At 41.5% G+C, this 17,272-nt stretch overlaps 1 protein-coding gene across 2 annotated transcripts in view; it reads right to left on the bottom strand.

Moving 5' to 3' along the window:
* The window catches only part of Samd3 (sterile alpha motif domain containing 3), a 41,669-nt gene that overhangs the window by 10,859 nt on the left and 13,538 nt on the right, over positions 1 to 17,272 (bottom strand). For both annotated transcript variants that reach the window (XM_057762746.1, XM_057762747.1), the window contains exons 4-6: positions 15,349 to 15,534; positions 14,719 to 14,803; positions 8,751 to 8,918 (exon numbers count right to left, since the gene is read on the bottom strand). In XM_057762746.1, the coding sequence (XP_057618729.1) occupies positions 8,751 to 8,918; positions 14,719 to 14,803; positions 15,349 to 15,534 (439 nt within the window). The remainder of the gene's footprint in view (positions 1 to 8,750; positions 8,919 to 14,718; positions 14,804 to 15,348; positions 15,535 to 17,272) is intronic.

Genomic DNA, 17,272 nt, shown 5'->3' with positions numbered 1-17,272 from the left:
AACACAAGTACACACACATACATACCACGCATACATAGGCACGCACACGTGCACACACCAACCATATGCACATACACCACACACACATGAACACACACCAGACCCACATAGACGTACTCACAACAATTTAAAATTCAAGCATAAGGCTCTTCTGAAAAAGAATAAGGGAGTGATGGGAAGGTATCCAGATGTTTCACAGCTGTGTAATCAAGGAATGCTGCTGTTGTTGCAGAGGTAGATGGTTAGAGTAGTGTGGTACAAAATACTTTCAGACACAAAACCAGAGAAGCAGCAAAGGTGGACCATAGGCCCCTGGGGAAGAGAGAAGGGCTGTTTTATGAAAGTATACAGCATTAATTTGCCCAGAAATGAAAAAGAATCCTTCATGGTTTAAGGACTCTAATGTTAAAGGCAAAACTCTTTTTAAAAAAATAAAGGAAATAGAAGAAGAATTTTAGCACGTCAAGGTGGGAAAAGATTTCCCAAAGGTGTTAAATCAAAATAGAAATGTCTGATAACAATAATTGTATTAAAATGACAACTTTGCTTGTTAAAACACACCCAGAAAGAAATTTAAAAGGAAAGACACAGACTGAATAAAGATACTTATAGTGGATATAATTGATAAAGCAATGAAATACAAATTTTTAGGAATCATATATATATGATTGTTGAAATAAGAGCGGCGGGCTGCGTCCCGCCACCCGGCTAGCTTTACCCGAAATAATTACACAGAAACTGTATTTTTTAAAATACTGCTTGGTCCGTTAGTTTTAACCTCTTACTGGCTAACTCCTACATATTGATCTAACCCATTTCTAATGATCTGTGTAGCACCACGAGCTGGCTTACCAGAAAAGATCTTAACCTGCATCTGTCTGGAGTGGGAGAATCATGGCGACTCACTGACTCGGCTTTTTTCTCCCAGCATTTTGTTCTGTTTACTCCGCCTATCTAAATTTTACCCTATCAAAGGCCAAACAGTTTTTTTTTATAAATTAACCAATAAAAACAACAGATAAAAAGATGACCCTCCTCCCTCATATGATTCCTAAAATATATATGATTCCTAAAAATAAATAAAAACTTCACAGTAAAAAACATGACCAGGAATTTTAGGGAGAAGTAAATGAGAACCATTTACAAATATATGAAAATATGATCAATCCATAATTATAATAAAAATCAATACCAATAAAACGCCAATTTATTTGCAGTAGTTTTGAGTGTGAAAAAGATCCAATAATAAGTGTTGCTGAGGGACTCAAATTCTACAGTCACTCATAGAAACAGTTTCACTCTGTTTTACAAAGTTGCATATTTGCATGATCTCTTAGCCAGCAGTTCCTCACCAAGCAAAAGTCTTTGGCAAAAGCTCCTGCACAGGAACCAAGGCAGCATGTCCTAACAGCCAAAACCAGACACAAGTCAGACAGTGGTGGACAGGCGAGCAGCCAGATACAGCAGGGTTCCCTGTCGCATTAGATTACCCAGCCCTGGAAAAATAAATAAATGCTCCATTGAACTCAACACCCTGATTGGATCCCAAAGACATTACAGTAAGCGGAAAACAGGAGGCGATCCAAAGTCAATCATATCCACGACTCCACATCTCAGAAATTAGCCACATGGAACAAGAGATTCGTTGGGACCTTATGCATCAATGACAAAAAAAGTTATTGTCTTAAAAAGTCGTGAATGATGACATAGAATTCCAAGGCACAGGTACTTCCAGATGCCATGGTGTTGGCCAGATGAGCACTGAGGGAGGAAAGGGGAACTCAGACCCATACACTGAAACCGGCAGTGATCCAGTTGTAAGCTAAATGTCAACCCTAGTGTTCATTTTGTCTCATAAATCATATATATGCCACACACCACACATTGTTTTGTATTATCTCAAATGCATAGACAGTATCTTTTAACAAAAAATGTCATATTTGCTTTAAAAAAGTGAATCTAAATTTGAGTTACAGAAACAGCTTACTACCATTGAATATAATGGCATTTTGTTGCTGAAATGGACATTTATAAGCTACTATATGCGTAAGGTACTTATCCATTGTGCCATCCCTTAGCTGCTAGGACACCGAAATATCTAGGCAGCTCCTATGTGATCTACTCATAGGACTAGCAACATTTAGGGTCTGTGTCCTGGATTGAGTGTATTTACTTATTAGAAGAGGGCATCAGAATTTTAGCTTCTCAATACTCTTGCCCTTTAGATGACTTATCTGTAGGTGTGTTATTAATGGACATTATACTGTCAGAGCTCGAAGGAATTTAGAAATTGGTTGGTCCAGGTCGCTTTCCTTAGGAATGAGCACACTGAGATCCTCAAAGTCAAAGTGACTTTTCAAACACAGAGAAGGCCAGAGGAAAGAGGATGCTTCTGCTCTCTTCTCTTGTTCCCAAAGTCCATTCCCTAGCAGTGAACACTGGGTAGAGGGGAATCAGTACATCCGACTCTTACAGAACTGCCATTGAGATGTTTTTCATAAAGAAAATGTGAGATGTGCTCTCATAAGAATCGAGGCAAAGGGAAGAGGAAGGAAAGTCGAAGGCCACAGACACCACTCCTGTCCAGGGAAACAGAAAAGGACATACAGGACTGTGGTCTCAAGGGAAATCATCATCAATTAATCAGGAAATGAACACCAGTTGGATTCAGAAGCATAGATCTTTCTTTACCACGTTGATAGTTGTGGAGTGGTCTCTACAAGACCCAGAGGTTCAGCTGGAACATCGGAGTCTCAGTTTATGGCTGGGACAGAAATGGGAGGATAAATATGTCCAAATTAGATGTGAACAGATGATTGAGCCTGCTTTTGAGAAAGAAAGATAAAGGGTAGTTAAAATGCTACTAAACCTTTTCTTCCTCCCAGAGGTGAAGAAACTCAAGTTGCATTTTACTACACAAACTTTTGCTTTGGACTCTGCAGTCTGAATGATTGTCTAAAAAGAAAAAAAAAAGTATGTTGTTATGAACCCAGTGTGAAGGTACAAATCCATCATCCCAACATGTGGATCCCAGGAAGATGGAAGTTTAAGGTCATCTTTGTCTACATAGTGAGTTTAAGGCTAACATGGGCTACCTAAGAGCCGGCATCAGAAACAAAAGTGGGGCTTGGGAGATGGCTCAGCAGCTAAGAGCACTGGCTGGTCTTTCAGAGGACCTGTGTTGGATTCCTAGCACCCACACAGTGGCTCGTAGCCCTGAGCGACTTCAATGCAGTTTTATCCAATGCCCTCTTCTAGCCTCCAAGGGAAGCAGGTGTGCATGTGGTAAACGATTGGAGGATCAGGCAAAACATTTTCATTTACATGCAATCTTTAAAGACTTTAAGCATGTTATTTTAAATTTTCTTTCTCCTTTAGTATACTATCAAAAAAAAATCTACTTTAGTGGCACTGTGGGAAATAAAGTCTGCTACTACGGTGTTCGTTATTAAGTGCCACTCTCTTGTTCTCCATTTTTTCAAAGATTAAATGAACTTGAGAGACCAGATGTGGTAGGCACTTGTGGCTACTGATCAGTTTAAATCTGGCTAGTTCATTTGCAGGGCATGCTGGTAATATTAGCTTTCAAAGATTTCATAGCCAAGGACAGAATATAGACTACATCATCGATTTTTATAATAACCACACATTGAAATGATGATACGGTGACCAGAGTTGGTTCAGTAAAAGATACTATTAGCACCAATTCCGTCTGCTTCTTTTTCCCTTACATAATGCGGTTCCTAGAAAACTAAAAATTACCTATGTGGTTCATATTATGTTTCTGTTGAAGAGGGAGGGCCATGTTGGAAGCTGGGGGTTTGTTCATACCAAATTCCAATTGTGCCTGTTTTTAATTTTATTGTCATTAAGTAGAATTTGAAAATGATGTTTTCCCTATGGATTCTGGTCAGCCTCTGGGCTAGCATGCAGACCTGCCTCTGAGGCGATCAACAAGCGGTTTGCTCCCTAAGTCTCGCTCAGTGCCCTCAAGTTTTCAGCTGACTCGTGAAACTTCCCAGCATTAGTAGATTAGCTGCCCACTGATGGCAATAATTGCATTCTTTCCGGAATACAGCTAACTGGCAACATTTTTCTTCATTTTCTGCTGTCTAGTTTGGTTTTGGACCGAGAGAGAAACATCTGTGGAAACGGATATAAAAATAATGAGTATTTATGCAATTAATCACTGTGTGTCAACTGCGTTATGAAAGAAATAGCAATGCCCCTAGAAACAGCCAAGGGGGCTCTGTAAGGATTCCGGGTAGGCTTTGGCACAACTTGCAACTCATTTTATTTCTGCGCCAAACGAAGTAACACAAAACACGGCTTGACAACTTTAAGCAAAGGAGGTGCGTACAAACTGAAGAAGAGGAAAACGCTTTATGGAGTGAGCTAAATGGTAAATACAGTGTCGGTAACTTAACAAGTGCTGATTAGTTAGTGTTTCTCACTTATTTAGCAAATACTCGGAAAGCTTTGGGATACAAGGGCTCTATTAAAAACATCCGTCAGATTCCTATGTCACTAGCCTACATATGTAGGTTAAAAAAAAAGGAGGTCCAAATTCCCAAGTTTCACATCCCAGTGGGATAAATATTCATTTTCTTTCCATGTTTCAGGTTCTGAGAAGTGTCCTTAAAATTAAGGTCACATTGGAAACACTCTGTCCCTAGACTGAAGGCTTAGAAGGATTTCCAAATGTCTTAGGAAGGGAAATGAAAAGTGGGTGTGTTTATATAAAGCGAAATCATTTTCCCACTTTTTAAGCAGACTACAACACGTGGCAATACTTCTCACAGATCTATCTCCCTTGCCGGCTACAGAACAAAGACGTGGGGAGGAGGCAGGGCCAGGCAGATCCTTAGGGACACATCTCCAGGAGGCTGACAGAAGGACAGAGAAGCAAAGCTGAAGTCTGGGGTCCCCAGTGCTTCTCAGGCTAGGCATGCATATTGGCATCCCACAAAAAAAGTACTAAGAATTTAGGTCTTTCAAAGGATATGTGAGAGGGCTGGAGAGATGACTCAAACGTTAACATGGGCCACTCTTACAGAAGACCCAACTTGGGTTGCCAGCACACGTGGCAGTTTGCTCACAACCATTTGGAACTCAAGCTCCAGGAGATCAGACACTTCTGGCCTCTGTGGTCACCTTCACACATAGGTACGTACCCCCCCACACACACACACACAATACACATGCACGTATACAATAATAAAGCTGTACATGATGGTACACACCTTTAATTCCAGGACTCATATGGCAAAGCCAGGCACATCTCTATGAATTTGAGGCCAGCCTAGTCTACACAGCAAGTTCTAGGCCAACCAAGGCGACCTAGTAAGGTCTTATCTCAATAAAATAAGCAAATATTTTCTTTAAAAGTTTGTTTATAACCCAATGATTTGTTGGGCATGTTTAGAAGAGACCCAGAGGGTCTTTAAGGGATCCTTTGGATAAAGAGATATGGGGAAAAGAGTAAACATCAGCCTGTGGTGTTGTGTGGGGCTCCAAGGTTCGGTGTCTTTGTGTACACCAGCTACCCTCTCTTTCTTTCTGGATGAGAGCAAACAGGACTCTTCCCTGCAGCCCCTTCCACACTGTCATGGTAGCCTCCAAAGGAGCAAGTCAGTGTTGATCATGATGTCCCTTGGGCTGGCCAGTATTTAGCAGCTTTTCCTGGCCCAAGGATCCTACTTTAATGCAGCAGCCCTCGCCTAGTCCTCGGTTCTTTGTAGCACGAGAAAACTATTCCTACAAAGTAGGCCTGAGTCCAATAGGAGATCAGCCAGCCTTCCCCTTATTCTGAAGTAACTCACTCACTGGTAATAAAAAACAAATCTCTTCACACTAAGCTCAGGTGATAAACACTCAGTAAGGAACAGTAAGAAGCGAATGCAGTGTGGGATGGTCTTGACACCAAGACAACAGCAGAGCAGAATAGGGAATAGCAGCTTCCACGATGACCGAAGTTAGATGATCTGCTTTGAGAATCTATAGCGTTCTTATTAATTTGCTGTCCTAGTTAGGGTTTCTATTGCTGCAGTAAAACATCATGAGCGAAAGCAAGTTGGGGAGGAGAGGCTTGCACTTTCACACCACTGTTTATCACGGAAGGAATAAGGATAGGATCTCAAACAGGACAGAAACCGGGGGCCAGGAGCTGACGCAGAGGCCATAGAAGAGTGCTGTGTATTGGCTTACTCTCCTTGCTCTCTCAGTCTGCTTTCAGCCCAGAGATGGAACCACCCACAATCACTAATTAAGAAAATGCTTAGAGCTGGGTCCTTTGGAAGCATTTTCTTAACTGAGGTTCCCTCCTTTCAGATAACTCTAGTTTGTGTGTCCAGTTGACATAAGACTAGCCAGCATATTCAGCAATAAATATACAGTAAAGTACAATTAAGTGGAAACGAAACAGAATTTTACAAAAGTGAGTCAGCAAGAGGGTGACACGGGTCACTGGGCCAAAGGACATACTGCATAAGCCTGGTGGCCTGAGTCCAATCCACATAACCCACATGAAGACGGAAGGCGAGAACTGGCTCCACAAAGCTGTCCTCTGACCTCCACACATGCGCCATGGAGTGCACATGAGCACATACATCATACGTGTACACTGATAATTAACTAATTAAAAAATGAAAAGAAACAGAGCGTTCAATGCATGGAACTATAAATTATTTGGTTCTGGATTATCTGGACATGTTCGCTGACTCACGGCAGGCTACCAATTCCCTGCGCTCAGCCTTTCTCATGTTTTATTTCTTTTGACACTGAAAGGCAATGCCTAGGAAGTGACGGAACAGCCTCTGCACTGACTGCAAGGCCAGTCTAGCGGCACCATGAGGACCGGAGATCGGAAGAGAAGGCATTTTTAAAAATGGCAAAATAACCAGCTTCTTGAGGGATTGGTCTAGAGATGCAGCTCAGAATCCTGGCAAGGCAACCCAACCTTAAAATACGGTGCAAGTGTTGGTGGAACAGCCAGAGGCACTCCAGCAACCCGCACATGTAGGGCATTGCTCCTGCTTTGGGTCCTGTAGCCAAAAAGTACAGTTTGTGCAGAACAAATCAGAGAGACTGTAGAAGGTGAGGATTCCAAACAAAAGATCTGTAGCCCCTGGTCAGAGCCACACAAGTTTCTTTCTTACCAATGAAAGCTATGTGATAGAACTAAGAAACCTGTCTTTGTTCCTTGAGATATTTCCCATTCTTGGGTCCTATCACCAAAGAGGAAAAAAAGCCAAAGCAAATAAAACAAAGCCAATCAAATCCATCCCTTCTCCTCGCATATCCCTTCCTCTCAGGGGCCCAAACCCTCTTCCCCACCTTAGAATGCATGTGCAGCCTTGCCCTTCTTGCCTGCACCAACATTTTGCATCTCTACAGCATAAAAAACAGATTTTTTTTCTATAGTGTGTAAATATTGTACCAATCAAGGAACCTTTTAAATATGAAAATTCCCCAGTGATATCTAACTCTAAACATCTTTGATGTTCAAACCTTAAGAGAGCTACCAGAAGGTCAAAATGGAGATTGAAAGTCATTCAAGCAATCAGCATGAGATACTAAATGCCATGACACAAATCCAATGCACTGAGAATCTGCCAACCTCCGCACTCACATTCATATATTTTTATCACCATAGGAGCTAAAATAAAATACATAGAAATATGTGGATTCTGTGCCACATCCTTTAAAAGCTATGACTTTATAGAACACAAAACCATAAACAAAGAAGCTTTAGACATTTAGGAAACAGTGATTTACAACTCCATTTGAGAAGGGAAAAGAAGAAATAATTCCAATGGGATTCCTTTCCCAGAAAAAATGTTGTATCCTCAGATGTAAACAATAACCACCTACTGAGCTTCGATGGCAGGAAGGTAAAACTTGTTTAATTACAAAATAAAGCCTAGCCCTGAAAAATTCAATTCCATGTTCCTTTTTAAACAATGCCCCTGTGTCGTAGGCCTTAGAGGGGTCCATCCCATGATGCGGGCACCATTGAGGATCTAAAAGACCCACACAGACTGTAGCTCTGAACAATTCTAAGGCGCTTTGACAAAAGACTCAAAATTAGTGACTAAATTAATGTTATTACAACTTTCAAGCTGGGCAGTGTTGGCTCACACCTTTAATCCCAGCACTTGGGAGGCAGAAGGAAACAAATCTCTGCAAATTCAAAGTCAGCCTGGTCTACAAAACTAGTCCCAGGACAGGGACTACACAAAGAAACCCTGTCTCAAACAACAACAATAACACAAAAGAATCCTACTTGATTGAGTAATTTGAACATCACAATATGAGCCACAAAATGGGGCAGAAACACAGGCCTATAATCCCAGCATTTGGAAGGTGAAGGCAGGAGGGTCAGTCATCCGAGGTCATCTTTGGCTACATAAGGACTTTAAAACAAGTTTGAGCTCCACGAGACATTCCCCACACTAAGAGGAAAAGAAAATATGCAATACATTATATAATGAGTAGAAGAGAAAGAATTCAGGAAACCAGAGCTTAAGGATTTTTCCAGTGTCTTCAAAGTCTGTGAAGAAAACTGGTCATGAGATGTTTAGTAACATCATGGTGTCCAAATGTTTACTGACACCCGCTTTAGGAAACATTAGGTCAGTCATGCAAACCGTCCCTTTTATTGGTAGTTTTTAGAAGGTGTCTCACTTTTTTAAATGCTACAAATAGATCAATCAGCCAGAGCTGTCAGAGTGTTTAGGATTCGGGCTTACTTTTATCTGCACAACTTTAATTTCGTCAGATCTTGTGTCAGCGAGAGACCTCCTTCTCTGGCCTCTTCGGTGTCCAAATTTGCACTTATTCCTCATTACTTGCTCGTCGTCTTCTATGGGTCTTCGAACATATTTAAAGCGATCTTTGAGGGCTCGTTTCCATAAAAACTGTGTAAAATAACAAAGCAAACCAATTAATTATTAAAGATCGCCTAATCTTTATAGGATGACATAATTTTTGTATGCCACCCATAGAGTTGAAATTATTTTCATTTTATTATGATAGAAGCCGTGAATCTATCCTTAGATTTATCCTGACAACACTTTTGAGATGTTATTGTTCAAATTATAATCCCCAAGTTACAGCTAAGGAAACAAAACAAAAAATCCAAACAAACAAATGTACTTTATTTCCCTGTGAGCAATGGAACGGCTGAGAAAACCTTAGTTAAGGCCAGCTGGACTGGGACTGATGGAGCATGTGATCAAACCGGACTCTCTGAATGTGGCGGTCAGTGAGGGCTGACTGAGAAGCCAAGGACAATGACACTGGGTTTTGATCCTACAGCATGTACTGGCTTTGTGGGAGCCTAGTCTGTTTGGATGCTCATCTTTATAGACCTGGGTGGAGGGGGGAGGACCTTGGACTTCCAACAGGGCAGGGAACTTTGACTGCTTTTTGGACTGGAGAGGGAGGAGGAAGGGATGGGGGGAATGGGAGGAAAATGGGAGGAATTATTTATTTAATAATAATTAAAAAATCAGAAAAAAACCTTAGTCAATGATCTGGCATTTAGTTATTGCCATTCCTGGTTTTACAGCTCAAGTTCCAGCATTCCTGGATCCTCAGCAAGCTCTGTAGCCTAGGTTGGGAAGAGTCAGATTCCAGCACTAAACCTAGTATGTACTGTCCAAGTTATTTTCAATAAGTGATCCTTTTAGTCTAGGTTCTTCAGCTACAAATGGAACAGCATGGTATTTCCTACCCAATGCACTGAGCGTGTATGCAGGTGCACAAGCGGGGGTACTTCACATGTGTGCACAGGCATACGGAAGCCAGAGCTGAATGTTGGGTGTCATTTTTCAGGAGTCTCCACTTTCCCAGCACAGGGATCATAAGCATGCATGAATCACCACGCTTTTGGTGTGAGTGCTGGCTATCAACCTTGAATATCACGCTTATGTGGTTAGCATTTTATTGACTGAGCTAAATGAGAGAGAGAAGAGAGAGAAAGAGAGAGAGAGAGAGAGACTCCTAAACCGTGTTTTTAAAGACAATTTTGGTGATGCTGGGTGGTGGTGGCACACATCTTTGAGCCCAGTGCTCAGGAAATAGAGACAGGCAGATCGCCGAGTTTGAGGCCAGCCTGGTCTACAGAGCAAGTTCTAGGACAACTAGGGATACACAAAGAAATTCTTTCTCTAAAACAGAGAGAAAGAGAAAAAGAGAGAGGGGAGAGGGAGGGAGGGAGAGAGAGAGAGAGAGAGAGAGAGAGAGAGAGAGAAATTCTGTCAATAGTTACTTGTGGAAGATACTTAGAAAGTGCTGTTCATGAAGCCCCTTGACAGTTCCAAAGTCCTAGTGAGTCATTCCATAGGTTCAGTCTGGGGCTGGTTTGCGCTTTGATTAAGACCCCGGGCATGTGCAAGTCAGCGATGCTCCATCACTTCCCACAGGCTTATCTGTTCTGTCATTGCTGTTTTACAACAGCAAGAACTAATAGATGGCTTGTGTTTTTTTCCTCAGTCCTGAAATATGAACTAGTTCAAATATCTTTGTTGCTGTGCTTCCTACAGCTCGGAAAGCACCCTAACTGTGCTGAAGCTATTACAGCCATCAATTGCTAGGGTATTCACACATTCCTCAGTCTGAAAAAGACCAGTTAAATATGATCACCCACGTGAGTGTTCACTCTGTGAGTATTTAGTGAGCACCTGCTAGATGCCCGTATTGTGAGTTATTCACTTAGCAGTGTGAGGCAAGTAGAGTCAGCGGAAGCTATTTGTGCTGTAGAAAAATTCCTCCCCTCCCCCATAGTCTCCAGCTGAAGAAGATGTGAAAAGTCCTACACAGACACAACCTTCCTAATCGTTCTGAAACTGCATGCTTCTTGTGACACGTGCGGCAATCTGTAGCACGGGGCAGGTGCGTGCCCCAGGTTGCAAACCCGAATATAAGCAGTAAGAAATGTTCAGATAACTGTGGCATGTGTGTCATCTGACATGACATCTAGGGTGAAAAGCAACAGCTTGACCAGAAAGTCAACATTAGGGAAAACAAACGAGGGCAAAGAGACCGAATTAGAAAAAGAAGAAAAAAGAAACCAGAAACAGAAGAATCAGAAGTAATCCTTAATACAGATTACAAAGGGCATTATATGCAACTATTATTAATTTTCATAGACACAAAAATAGTATTTGTTGCGACAGAGGAAATTGTTATCCTTTTAAGGCCTATGCTGAAAGGACCGTGGCTATGGCTCTGTGGTAGAACATTTGCCTAAAATGTGAGAAACCCCAAGTTCAATCCCCAGTGTGGCCAAAACAGCAATAACAGCAAAAAGATGTTTAGAACTGTCATCAGTAACTTGTTTCTAAACAATCATGTAGCTCAAACTACACGCAGGAAGAAGGAAAATGCCACAATAGCTGAGGAGCCTGGAATAGCAGCACCACGGCTTTCCATCTGCCTGCTGGCGCCGCCCCCTTGTCTTCCCCAGAAGACATCCCATGATGCTTGAGGACATGTGCTAGGATTGGAGTGGAGAGGGAGCTATGCACACCTAGTGGGTGTCAAGAGTCCTGTTCGCTGTCCCAGGATGATCCCCACTACAGAGAACTCATAATTATCCAGCACCAAGTGCAATCATAAGAAGAGAAATCTTGTTCTTGAAAGGCCTGCGGCAAACCACTGTGTAGATTTATGAGACAGGCAGTTATGAAAATTTATGAGACACGCAGTTAAAATAAAAATCATCCTTTAAAATGATCAAATATTCTCTCCCCTCTTTTTCTTCCTCCATTTCTTTTTACACACATAACCTCTCAATAATCTTAGGCATTTTCTATATCATACAATTTAGCATGAGGACCACAACCTCATATACAGATGTGATGAGAATTTGGGCAAATACCTATCCATGTACCAGACCCCACTTACACTCTTTAATTGTTCAAACGAGGCCACAACCTGCTAAATAATTTTCTATGTCTCTTTATTATCTTTACATAATATCTGGGAACATATAGATCAAATGCCCACAGGAGCCCAGTAGACATTATTCATTACTTTGTAGGAATCTCACTTCAATAACCATAAAGTGAAGGTCAAAATGTAACTGGTGGGGTAGGAGAGAAGATTTAGTGAGTAAAGGTGTTAGTTGCCAAGCCTGATGACCTGAATTTGATTACTTGGGCCTACACAATGGAAAGAGAGAACTGATCCCCACAAATTGTCCTCTGCATCCATCTGTATGTCAGAGAGAGAGAGAGAGAGAGAGAGAGAGAGAGAGAGAGAGAGAGAGAGGGAGAGAGAGAGAGGAATAGAATTTTAAAAATATTATAAATATTTATTTGCTTATATAGATAAGAATCTCAAGAAGGACTCCCCTTTAATTTCAGGTTTCTCTGGGCTACCTGGGATATGCAATACCATGTAAATATCAGGTAAGTGTTGCATTGCTTGAGAGTCAATGACAGAAAAGCAATTTGTTCAAGTTCACTACAAATACACCATCTTGGTCCTAACTACATAGCGCTGTATCAGAGATTGAATGGAGCTGAGGATGCGGGATTTACGGAGACAGAGATGAGTCTGGACTTCTATGTGCTGTGTCACTGATCAGATGGCCAGCATTATAATATAATATTATATGTTCTTGAATGGAGAAGGAGCACTGAAGGTCAATGTTACCTATCATGTCTGGAGATGTCAGAACCCCAGATTTGTGTTGTTGTTTGGTTTGCACTATTTTGACTTTAGCAAAAGGAAAATTGGGTTCTTTTGTAGCATGCATTATATACTGAAAGGAATTTTTAAAAAGGGCATCATGCTTTGTGAACAAGAGTGCCTGAATTCTAGTCTTCACTGGCAGTTATTTCCGGACATGGGATAGCACATCTTTTTTGCTTTTGGAGGGGAAAAAAAGAATTTTTTAAGGCTATCTGTCATTCAGAATCTTCTGATTTTAACTATATATGTGAAGCATTTTCCTGAAGATGGAAAGATGGTAGAAAGAAAAGGAAGGAAGAAAAGCAAAACAGAGAGAAGGATGGAGGTGGGGAGGGAAAGAGGAAAAAAATTCCTTCCCAGCATGTAGTTGAGATGATGAGGTAATGAGATGATAGATAGAAACACATCTATCATGCTAACCATATTTACCAAAATGGACTCATAGGAAGACAGGGATGGGAGTAGCAGTTTATCTTCAAGAACACAAACTTATAGCTTCTCACCACTGTTTCTCAAATCATCCATTTCCTGTTACTAAAATCCAACTTTCTGTTACAATTTTCAAGTACTTTTTAAAGTTTATTGTTCAGTAATATTAAACATATTTCCACTGTTACAATGAAGACTTGAAGATGTTCTTGTCTTGTATGAAACAGCATCTCATGAAGCCCAGACTAGCTTCAAGCTCCCAGTCCTCCTGTCCCAGCCTGCCTTGTGGTCATACCTCAGTTGGCATGTCGTTTCCTAAGCATGCTTGAGCAGCGGTTCTCAACACTTGGTCTCCTTAGAGCCTTGGGAATCTTTTGAAACCCTTGCTGTCAGGATCTGCCCTCACATCGTTTAAATCAGAATCCCTGGTGCTCCTGAGGACAAACACCTTGAAATTGTTCTTTCTTTCTTTCTTTCTTTCTTTCTTTCTTTCTTTCTTTCTTTCTTTCCTTCCTTCCTTCCTTCCTTCCTTCCTTCCTTCCTTCTTTCTTTCTTTCTTTCTTTCTTTCTTTCTTTCTTTCTTTCTTTCTTCTTTTCTTTTTTAGAACATCTTTGGAATCTATCTAATCCAGGCAGCCGAGATATGAGAGGGTGGGTGAGACAGGAGGACAAGACTTCAAAGCCAGACAACTTCTCCTTTGATTAGATCAGAAAGCAAGAAGCGGTCCATCAATAACAGCTTTGATGCCACCAAGAACTCTTGTGGTCACTCACGGGAGCTGTGAGTTAGTTAGGAGCTCCTGGGATGCTTTAGGAGAGAGATAGAAAGATGGGGACTCACAGATGAAGACAAAAATACATGGGATAGTCAGAGAAGGAATAACAAAGAAGAGGGGTGAGAGAAAAAGGAGAAAGGGAAGAAAGAGGAGAGAGAAGGGAGAGGAAGAAAGCAGAGAAGAGAGGGAAGGAGAGAGAGGAGAAAGAAAGAGAGAAAGAAGAGAGGGAGAGCAGAGAAAGAGAGGAGAAAGGAGAGATAGAGAAAATACAAGGAGAAAGAGAAGAGAGGAGGGAGAGAAAGAGAGAGGGAGAGAGGGAGAAAAAGAGGGAGGGAGAGAGGGAGAGCGGGACATGAGCATAGTTTCCTGTTTCCACAATGTTTCAACCCTACACAAAAAACTACAGGCAACTAAGAAATACTGAGATTGGGAGAAATAGTGTTCCTCAGAATAGAACACACCAATTTATTATTCAGTACCAAGTGGTCATCCCTGAAAACATAAACACAGCATGCAGACTAAGCGGGTTATACTTAGGAATATATATGTGTACACACACACACACACACACACACACACATATGAATGTAACAATGAATAAATTTTATGAATTTGAAATAGTGAGGAGGGTATATGAAAAATTTGGAGGGAGAAAAGAAAAGGTATAAATGACATAATTATTATAATCTTAAAGATAAAAGAAAAATTAAGAATATGAAAAAAGACCCCAGAGCTGGAGTGTGGAAAATGCAAAACCCTTATTTCAAGTGAATTGAGATGGACAGGAAGGTGGGGCCATGCAGTCACTTACAAAGCCACAGCCGTCCTCGTCCAGGAAAGGGTGGGCCTGCAGCAGAGCATTGACCACGTCGTTGTACTGCTGGGTGGTGGGGTACCTGTTCACAACAGATAAGGCAGAGCTCATTTCCAGCAGCCCCCAGTTAAGGTGAGTCTAAGGAACAAACAGGTTTCCTCTAAACTTTCTCTTTATGTGGTGTCTTTCTCTCTTGTATCTCTTTCTCTGTGTGTGTGTGTGTGTGTGTGCATGTGTGTGTCTGGGTATGGAGGCCTGAAGTTAACCCGTTCCCCAGCATGGTCAACCTTGTTTGTTGAGACAGGGTTTCTCATCGCGAACTGGGCCCACTGATGGATTAGACAAGTCTGGCTGGCCAGCTAGAACCAGGCACCCATCTGTCTACCCCCCGCCTGCCCTTGGCAGAGCTACCATCACAAACATGTGCTGCCATTCCTGGACTTTTAAATGGGTGTTGGGGGTTATGCAGCAAGCACTTAACTACCTGCGACGATGACCACAGACCTTCTTCTAAATCTGCATATTGAACTTTTATTCACTTTGTCAGCCATAAGCCAAGGAGACCTGGGCCTACAAAAATTCCACTCTCCTCTGAGCACAGATCACCTCCTCACTGTTACTACTCACAGCGAGCCTTCCAGGTACTTAGTCATATCTGCCTGGAGAAACTCGATGATCCTTATCCTCATGCTGTGATCAGGGCACTTCTGCTCTACCAGCATGCACTTGACATCATAGGGAAACTCTGGTAAGATATAGGACTTGGTCCATTGTAACGCTTTATGCCTCGCTAGAACAGGCTTCGAATTTCTTCTGTGGGATAAAAACACAAAGAGTGAAATTCTGTATTGCATCTATATGTAATGTATTAATTCTCTACACTCTGAAGACCTAGGGTATAAACCACTTTCTGATAACGTAAATATGCCATACACACATAATCACATGGGTTTAGAATTAAGTTCAATGTTGAAAAATGTTACTCCATATGTCTTGAAGAACCAAGTTGTGATGCATATCTCAAAACTGAATAAAATATTTAATAGACAGACCTGATAAACTACAACTCTGCCAAGCAAGTGGAGCCACAATGAATCGGTTTTAGTACCCAATTAAGAAAACTCATCTACTCTACTGCTGTTTGTAGTGAAATAGAAGATGCACCTGACTTGGTCCTTGGCTATTTCATTAAGGGAAAGCTGGCCTCAACACTAAAATAAGACTCGATGTTCTTATTCCGGTGTTTTTATTCTACAAGATTCTTGATTCTATGGAAGGCGATGGGAAACTATAATTTTCCAAACTCAGTCATCTGCTGCCCAAGGCTGCAGGCAGCCAAACGGATTGTGCTGATGGCTGGACAACATCTTCTAAACATAAGTTTATTAAAATCAGGTAGCTGTACACTTGAAATTGGTGGATTTTATGCCATTTAAGTTCAACATCAATAAGATTGTTTATAAAATTGAGCTTCAGAACCACACTGAAGCCTTAAATCAGAGCCCTGTCCTTACGCATACACAAAGAAGGATTCAAAATAAGACTTAGAAACCACCATTAATCGACGCAGTAGGGAGCTGTCAGCCTAGTTCACTAACAGGATCACTTAGGCTGGAAGTGAAGTCTCCCATGCCGGCTGCCCTGACATTACCCGCATTTCCTCCCACGCGACTTAGATCCTCTCATGGTAGATTCTTTTCTTGCTTATGTCCAGAGACTGAGGGAAGGAGGCCAAAAGACAATTTCGAGGACTAGACTCTACGCCGCCCCAGAGTCTTACTGAGGTGATGGTAGGAGGCCAATGTTAAACTGGGCTGCAGTACAGTTCGGCACCCACCCCTTTTTCTCCAGTGAGTGTTTAAGTAGCAAAGCCAGCCGCCCACTCTCTGTGCTCTTCTAAGGCGGCTTTCCGTCATTTCATGGCACCAACAGGTAACTTCGGTATTCCAGCAGTGTTGGCGAGAACTTAGTTCAGTCTCTGCCCTTTTGTACTCCTATTTTTTTTGTATGTTTCTCGTCCTCTACATTAGGGTCGGGACTATAAGTCATGAGATCACTCTATCAAATATCACAGAATGCATTATAACCCTTACAGGATGCACTGACAGTAATAGTCCATCATGCTCCGACTGAACAGCCGAGACAAATCAGAGGCATCAAACGTTCCTTTTCTTCACATCTAAACAATCAACACACTTTTCTGAAGTGAATATAATCTAAGCAATGCAACCAAATACTAGTTAAAATGGATATTATGCAAGAAAAATAACTCCCCAAAGTTAACAAATGTATTCTAATTCAGATGTAGATAACTACAGCCGCAGCTATTTCCCATCTATAAAATTATATTTGCACCACACTAAAAAGATCTGTACTACTGTGATGATAAAAGTATCCCCAGTACTTTTAGTAAGCTAGAGTTTAGCATAGCCCCAGCAGGTTGTCCCAAACAGTCCAGGAGTCGAAAGGACTCCCAAGTTAAAAGGACACTAATATTTCTCTTCTCACTTGAAAGTCAGGGTTCTTAGACAAGCTAACCACCACAAATGCA

The sequence above is a fragment of the Chionomys nivalis genome, chromosome 2 (genome assembly GCF_950005125.1).
Source record: "Chionomys nivalis chromosome 2, mChiNiv1.1, whole genome shotgun sequence".
NCBI lineage: Eukaryota > Metazoa > Chordata > Mammalia > Rodentia > Cricetidae > Chionomys > Chionomys nivalis.
This window is presented reverse-complemented; position numbering and strand designations above follow the sequence as displayed.